Source organism: Chrysochloris asiatica, unplaced genomic scaffold (assembly GCF_000296735.1).
Source record: "Chrysochloris asiatica unplaced genomic scaffold, ChrAsi1.0 scaffold00339, whole genome shotgun sequence".
NCBI classification, from domain to species: Eukaryota; Metazoa; Chordata; class Mammalia; order Afrosoricida; family Chrysochloridae; genus Chrysochloris; species Chrysochloris asiatica.
Window position 1 is genome coordinate 296,131 of NW_006408857.1, and position 8,209 is coordinate 304,339.

The 8,209-nt window shown below is 38.7% G+C and overlaps 1 protein-coding gene across 1 annotated transcript; it reads left to right on the forward strand.

Annotated features, from left to right (window-relative positions):
• Nucleotides 1–2,882: 2,882 nt before the first annotated feature.
• Nucleotides 2,883–3,857, forward strand: LOC102827244 (olfactory receptor 1019-like). Its single transcript, XM_006875736.1, has one exon. It carries the CDS (start codon nt 2,885–2,887, stop codon nt 3,815–3,817), a length of 933 nt encoding a protein of 310 aa, XP_006875798.1. The 5' UTR covers nt 2,883–2,884; the 3' UTR covers nt 3,818–3,857.
• Nucleotides 3,858–8,209: the final 4,352 nt, after the last annotated feature.

The window sequence follows — 8,209 nt, forward strand, 5'->3', positions numbered from 1 at the left end:
CTTATTTTCCATTCATATTCTCTTTAGTCTATCACCTGTTCAAATTTGTAGTCCATTTTAAATGAATTGGGTTTTATTATTACTGAGTTTTGAGAGTTATTCATATATGTTGTGGTTATGTGCCATGGAGTCGGTTCCAACTCATAACAACCCTGTTCAGGGTTTCCGAGGCTGTAAATTTTTACAGGAGCAGAAAGTCTCATCTTTCTCCCGCAGAACAGCTGGTAGTTTTGAACTGCTGAACTTGCAGTTCACAGCCTGATTCGTAAATACTATGCTACTAGAGCTCCTTCATATATATATATATTTATATATGAAATCTTTTATCAGAAATATACTATTCAAATAAATGTTCCCAGGTTGTGGCTTTTTGTTGTATGTTTCCTCATTGGCCTAATATGTGATACTATGCACATATTCATAGGATATTAAGAATGAATTTAACAAGAGTAGATGAAAGTGTTCTGCAAATTAAAAAGTCTTGGACCAATATATGATATTCATTGTGAGTATTAAAGTTCCTTCTTTGCTGTGCTTGATTAAATTCTATGTGAAAATTAAAAGATGAGGCATTTAATATGTTATGAATGTCCACATCAATGCAAAGGACATATTCCACTTCTCTCCTTTCTCTTCTTTCCTAAGCAATAAAGCAATTAATTCTAACTACCAATTTAGATAAAATAATGCTGTTTATTTCTAACTTACTTTAATTTTTTTGCCCACAGCCCTCTTAAAAGTCTTGCCATAGACCAGATATTCATCCAGTGACAGAGAAGGTGACTTGACAAAGATATGCTTCTGAGTGACCCATGAGTAGGACAATGCTTTCTTTGTTCTTCCCTAAGTGGGGTTCCTTAAATCTGAACTCTGAGCTTAGCTAACCAATGACTTGTTGGTTAAGTAATAGAACTTCCCAAAGACACACCCATGTCTTCTGATTAATTACGCCCATACCTGATCCCTGGGATCCTTCTAAAGGTCAGGAAAGCCTAAGGACTAGTTCTATGTCCATGGATAACATGCAGCCCAAGAAAGGAAATGAAAGCACTAAATAAAGACAGAGATTTAACCTCCATTGAGTCACAGAAGCCAGTAAAGTGGAATGGCCACTAGAGTCAGATAGATTTAGCTTTGCTACTGACTGTTGACTTTGGTGTATTTATTACCCTTTAAATGTGCCAGACTGCAAAGCTGTTTGAACTGCAAGATTGGCAGTTCAAGCTCACCAGCTGCTCCTCAGAAACCCTATACAGGGTCACTATGGGTCAGAATCAACTCAACAGCACTTAACAACAAAAACAATTATTGATTCATTTGTTTTTAGATATAAGATGGACATATGCATTAAAATAATATAATATTATTACATCTAGTCATACCAACTTCATAGAGTTGTTGTGATGATGAAATTATGTAATTTATACAAAACATTCAATGAGGACCTGACATACAATTATTGTTGTTGTTAAGTGCCATCAAGTAGGTTCTGACTTATAGTGACCATGTATAGTGTTTCCAAGGAGTAGCTGATGAGTTTGAACCATCGACCTTTCAGTTCAAGCTGACCTTGAGGTCAAGTGTTTATCCTACGATGCCACACCAGGAATCCCCTGACATGTAATAAGCTCTCAAACACTATAGTGTTGCGCTTCCTTTATTCGCCATCGTGTGACTGCTGCTACATCCCATCTTCACTCTGTCTTTTCATAAGATTATCAGGATCAACAGATTCCTGGCCAAGAAACAAAAGCAGAATCGTCCCATTCCCCAAAGGATTCGAATGAAAACTGGTCATAAAATCAGATACAACTCCAAGAGAAGACACTGGGGAAGAACCACGCTGAGTCTCTAAGGAGTGGCCCATGGTCTTTAAGGAGTGGCCATGTGATGGCACAGCACATAATAGACCCAGGTCCTAGCACCCTACCATAGCAAGTTCAATTTTGCCAAAATTTGATCAATTGAACATGTTTTGCAAAACTTATGGTTTCTTCTTTTATTTTTATGCTTCTGCATTTAAAGAGGTTGGCTAATAAATATGTGAGACCTTTGGTGTGAAAACAAAACAAAAAAAAACTATAGTGTTTCAAAAAACAGTATTGCCTGTTACATTTTCTTATATATTTCCCTCTACTCCAACTAGGGTTCTGGTGTGGTGCTATAGAATAAGTACTGGAATGCTAACCATAGGTCAGAGATTCAAACCCACCAGCTGCTCCTTAGAAACCTGATACAAGTTGCTAAGTTGGAACTGACTCATTAACACTTAACAATAACTACTCCAAGTAGTTCACTCTGTACATGTGTGTGTGTGATGTGTTATACTTCAAGGTTCCAAAGTCTTTCACTTAGTGCTTTCTTGTTGTGTCTACCTGCAATGTGAAAGAACCTTTATTCATTAACCCTATTTATATTTCCTTAGGTTAGAAAGAAATGAGAAACACTTAAAACTACTGTGGTTTGCTAATTAATAATTGCTCAGACTGGGCCAAGCAGCTCATATAATGTGGTAAATTACGTCAGAACACCACTATCATTGGAGAAGTGCGTTTGTCATCCCCAAGAAGCAAACATCTATTTTGACTGTGTTCCTGGAGGAAACACAACCATCACCTTCACCAAAATCATTTGAGTCACCTTATATGTCATAGAATCTTAATACTGGGAGGAATTTGAAGAATCATCCCAAAGCAAAGTTTTATTTCTTACAGAAAACAATATGTTTTTTTAAGAATGCCTTGCTTATAATTGCTTATATTTAGTTTAAATATTTTCAGTGACAGGTAATTCACTGAAGTCATCAATTAACCACATCTGGGCACATATAAAACAGAAGATTTTGTTTAAGAAACCATCTTTAACAAAATATTTTGTTAAAGAAATGGATAAAGAAAATCATTCAGTAGTGACGGAGTTCATCTTTATGGGCATCACTCAAGACCCTCAGCTGCAGATCATCTTCTTTGTAGTCTTCCTGGTAGTCTACATGGTCAACGTAGTGGGGAATGTTGGCATGATTATCCTGATCATAACAGATACGCAGCTTCACACACCCATGTATTTTTTCCTCTGCAATCTTTCCTTTGTAGACCTGGGCTACTCCTCTGCCATTGCCCCCAGGATGCTGGCTGACTTCCTAACTAAGCACAAAGTTATCTCTTTCTCCAGCTGTGCCACCCAGTTTGCTTTCTTTGTAGGTTTTGTGGATGCTGAATGCTATGTCCTGGCTGCCATGGCCTATGACCGTTTTGTGGCTATATGTCGACCCCTCCACTATAGCACTCTTATGTCCAAGCAGGTTTGTTTGGCTCTCATGTTGGGTTCGTACCTCGCTGGACTGGTGAGCTTGGTAGCTCACACTTCACTCACTTTCAGCCTGAATTATTGTGGTTCTAATATCATCAACCACTTCTTCTGTGAAATCCCACCACTCCTGGCTCTCTCTTGTTCAGATACATACATCAGCGAGATCTTGCTCTTTAGTCTGTGTGGCTTCATAGAATTCAGCACTATCCTCATCATCTTCATTTCCTACTCCTTCATCCTTATTGCTATCATCAGAATGCGCTCAGCTGAAGGCCGCCTTAAAGCTTTCTCCACCTGTGGTTCACACCTCACTGGTGTTACCCTCTTTTATGGCACAGTCATGTTTATGTACCTGAGACCAACATCCAGTTACTCCCTAGACCAAGACAAATGGGCTTCTGTTTTCTACACAATTATCATCCCTATGTTGAATCCCTTGATCTACAGCCTGAGAAACAAGGATGTGAAAGCTGCTTTCAAAAAACTAATTGGGAAAAAACCTCAGTAAAGAACAAAAAAATCAAATATGTTATCAGTAAAAAGTGATAGTAGCAAATGCAAACAGGTGCCTAAGAAATACTACCCAATCTACTATGTACTGCATGAGTAATTCATAATTGTGAAGAAACTCCTATATCCTTAACTCCACTACCTGAAATCTTTATCTGAAATACGTATCATATTTTGAAAGTCAAAGCAAACAATAAACAATAGTTGTTGTGGATTTTGTTGTTGTTGTTGTTGTTGGTTTTAGGTGCCATCGAGTCAGCACCAACTCATAGCAACCTTCTGCACAGCAGAACAAAACAATGTCTGATTCTGGACCAACCTCACAATTGTTGCCATGTTTGAGTCCATCGATACTGCCACTTGGCCAATCCATCTCATTGGGGGTCTTCCTCTTTTTCTCTGACCCTCCATCTTACCAAACATGATATCCTTCTCCAGCCACTGTTCCCTCCTGACAATATGTCCAAAGTATGAGAGACAAAGTTTGTCCATCTTGCCTCTAAGGAGCATTCTAGCTGTACTTCTTCCAAAACAGATCTATTGGTTCTTTTGGCAGCCCGTTACACTTTCAATATTGTCCTCCAACACCATAACTCAAAACATCAATTCTTCTATGGTCTTCCTTATTCACTGTCCAGCTTTTGCATGCATATGAGGTTATTGAGAATACCATGGCTTGGGTAATTTTTTTTTTTTTTTTTTAATGTCTTTCTTTCCTTTTTACTTGAAGGAGACTCACATGTTGATAAGAAACGAAGGCAGCTTTGGTAGTGGATAACAACAGCCAAACACTTAAAAATGTATTTTTTTCAGGGTCATGAGGAATGCCACGTCTAAATGTTAAAAATTATCTACTCTGATAGGGAGTCAGATAAGACTTAGTTAAATGGGACATGGGTATGCGGTGTTGTATGACTTCACTCAGTTCTGATTCTATCCACTTATATACTTACCAGAACTTCAATGATAAGTCTATGCCAGGTCCCAGAGGGCACAAAACCATAGACATGCATTTTGTCAACAAGACATTTTTGCCTGTACTTTACTTTATTTTCTCTCTGAATCTGGTTTTACCAGTAACAGAATCAATAGCTATGTATGATCCAAGAATAAGAGCTAGAAATGTAAACGTTATTGCTAAATTGCTGTGTGAGCCTAGAGAAGACTCTTCTGTGTCTTCAGTTTTTCTTTTGTCAAGAGGTTGATTTCACCTAATGATCACTGGATCCCTGTGATCTGCCTCACCTGATATTCAAAAGGAGCACACATTGCAGTTTTTTCATCTTCAACTATTGACATACTTTCTGTCTTCATGCAAAACTTTGGACACTGTGACTCTAAAAGACATACATTTCAGTGCAGTCACTGGACTAATTTTAACAAGACTGTAATATCTACAGGATTAATCATCTGACATTCACCTAAATTTTTTCCTTGTTTTTATCATGGCCATTAGAGTCAAGCCTTTTCCTTGGGTTCCCAGTTTCTACACAATTCCCACCATCCCAAGCTCTTATTAAAGACTCATTTACACATGAGCAGGCATGCAAGCTTTTGGTCTACTGGTGAGTGGAAGAGGGGGAAAGGCAGCAATGAAAAATGGACTGAGATAAACCATCTTCCATAGACTCCCATTGCCCTGGAGATAAGAGAAAGAGAGAAGAGGAAGGGCTGGTTGGTCCAAAGTGTGGTGAGACCTGGGGACACCTGAGCATATAGACAAGGACATAGTCACAGACATCTAGAGCTGAAAGTGAAGCATCCAGCTGATAATGAAGTGAGGGGAGATGCACAAGAATGCATAAACTTGCAAATAGTACCCATTTGGTCTAGCCTTGATGGCTTGAAAATCAGAACTCGACTAGAGGAAGATAAAAAACAATATTTGATAAAGGAAACAAGTTTAAATTGCTACAATTTTATGAACTTGACCTATACTTATGGACCTAGTAGTTCAAAATACCAACTGAGACTCCTTCCTTCTGCTGCAGTAGCCATTGAAGAAAAGCAGCCATGGATGTGTGCTACCTTATGGCCATTGGCGTCAAGAAGCACCCCAAAGTAACCAAGAAAGTGAGCAAGCTGAGGCACAGCCACCACCATGGGTGATTCACCAAGCACACCAAGTGCGGGACATGATCCAGGAGGTGTGTGGCTTTGAGCCTTATAAGTTCTGGGCCATGGAGCTGCTGAAGGTGTCCAAGGACAAGCAGGCACTCAAGTTCGTCAAGAAAAGGGTGCGGACACATATCTGCACCAAGAGGAAGAGAGAATAGTTCAGCAACGTCCTGGCTGCTATGAGGAAAGTGGCTGCCAAGAAGGACTGAGTGGGTCCCCGTCATCTGTGACCCCTCCTCCCCAAAATGAAAACCTTTTCAGAAAAAAAAAAAAAAAAATCTGAGAGTGGAGGACTTTTCACACCAAATATCAATCCTATCCCCTCTGTATACAGGATAGATAAGGACGGGCAATTTAGACAGTGTTGTTGTTGTGAAGTACCATGGAGTCTTTCTTCAAAAGATGAGGCTTTCTGCTCCCGTAAAAATTAACAGCCTCAGAAACCCTGCACAGGGTCAGTATGTTAACATCATCTATAATAATAAAAACAGCTCTCAAAAGAAAATTAGGAAAACAATACCATTTACAATAGCCACCCAAAGAATAAAATATTTAGGAATAAATCTAACCAGAGAAACAAAAGACTTATACAATGAAAACTACGAAGCACTATTACAAGATGCTAAAAGAGATTTCCAAAAATGGAAGCCTATACCATCCTCATGGAAAGGGAGATTCAACATTGTGATAATGTCAATACTACCCAAAGCAATCTATAGATATAATGCAATCCAGATTCCAGTAACAGTCTTTAAAGAGATGAAAAAAAAAATTTTTTAACTTTAGGTAGAAGGGAAAGAATCCTAAAATAAGCAACAAACTGCTTAAGAGAAGAACAAAGTTGATGGCGTATCATTCCCTGATTTAAAAAAATTATTACAAGGCTACCATGGTCAAAATAGCATGGTATTGGTATAATGAAAGCTACATAGATCAATGAAACAAAATTGAGAACCCAGAGTTAATACATCCATGTATAGTCAAATGATCTTTGAGAAGGGTCAAAATATACTAATTTGGGAAGAGATAGTCTCTTCAACAAATGGTGCTGTCAAAACTGGAAATTGATATGCAAAAGAATGAAACAAGACCTATACTTCACACCATATACAAAACCTAACTCAACGTGAATTAAAGCCCTAAATGCAAACCTTAGAAAAATAAAGATAAAGATCATCAATGAAAAATAGGAACAAAATTAAGGGTTCTAATACTGGGGCGCAATGAGTCAGAACCAACTCTATGGCACACAACCACCAATATACTCTACTTGTTACTGGAGATGGATATCATGTTTGGTAAAGTGGAAGGCCGGAGAAAAAAAGGAAGACCCCCAACAAGATGGACTGGCACAGTGGCAGCAATGGGCTCAGATGTAGCAATGATTGTGAGGTTGGCCCATGACCAGGCAGTGTTTCATTCTATTGGGCACAGGGTTACTATGAGTTGGTATCAACCCAATGTCACCTAACAATAACATATTACTTATTATATATATTATATATTGTGTATATAAGTACTATATGTTAGGAGCTCTGGTGGTGGTGTTTATGTGCCATGGAGTCAGTTCTGACTCATAGCAACCCTGTACAGGGTTTCCGAGGCTGTAAACCTTTACAGGAGCAGAAAGCCTTATCTTTCTCCTGAAAAGTAGATGGTAGTTTTGAACTGGTGACATTAAGCTTTGCAGCCCAATTTGTAACCACTATGTTACCAGAGCTCCTCTGGTAATAAATATAGTGGTTATGAGTCGGGTTGCTAACCTCAAAGTCAGTAAGGAGTTCGAAACAACCAGTCATTCTGTAGGAGAGAGATGAGATTTTCTGCTCCCCTAAAACCCAATGCAAGGTGAGAATTGAATTCATAGCACACCACCACCACCATACAATATATATGTTATATACTATATGGTTATGTGGGTTAATATGCTTGACTACAAAGTCTTTTTGAACTGCAAGGTTGACAGTTCAATCTCACCAGCTGCTTCTTGGAAACCCTAGACAGGGTCGCTATGGGTCGGAATTGACTTGACAACACTTAACAACAACAGTGTATACTATGTATTAGAGGCTCTGGTAATATAGTGCTTATGTATTGGACTGTTAACCTCAAGGTCAGCAGTTCGAAACTACCAGCTGTTTCATAGGAGAAAGATGAGGCTTTCTGTTCCCATATAGATTTGCAGCCTGTGAAACCCTATATAAGATCACTATGAGTCAGAACAGACTCCACAGCACATAACCAGCACCTCCATCACTATATATATAATATG

Bases quoted from the DNA above. Each gene is read 5' to 3' on its own strand.
- LOC102827244 (XM_006875736.1), top strand. From the start codon at position 2,885: ATGGATAAAGAAAATCATTCAGTAGTGACGGAGTTCATCTTTATGGGC.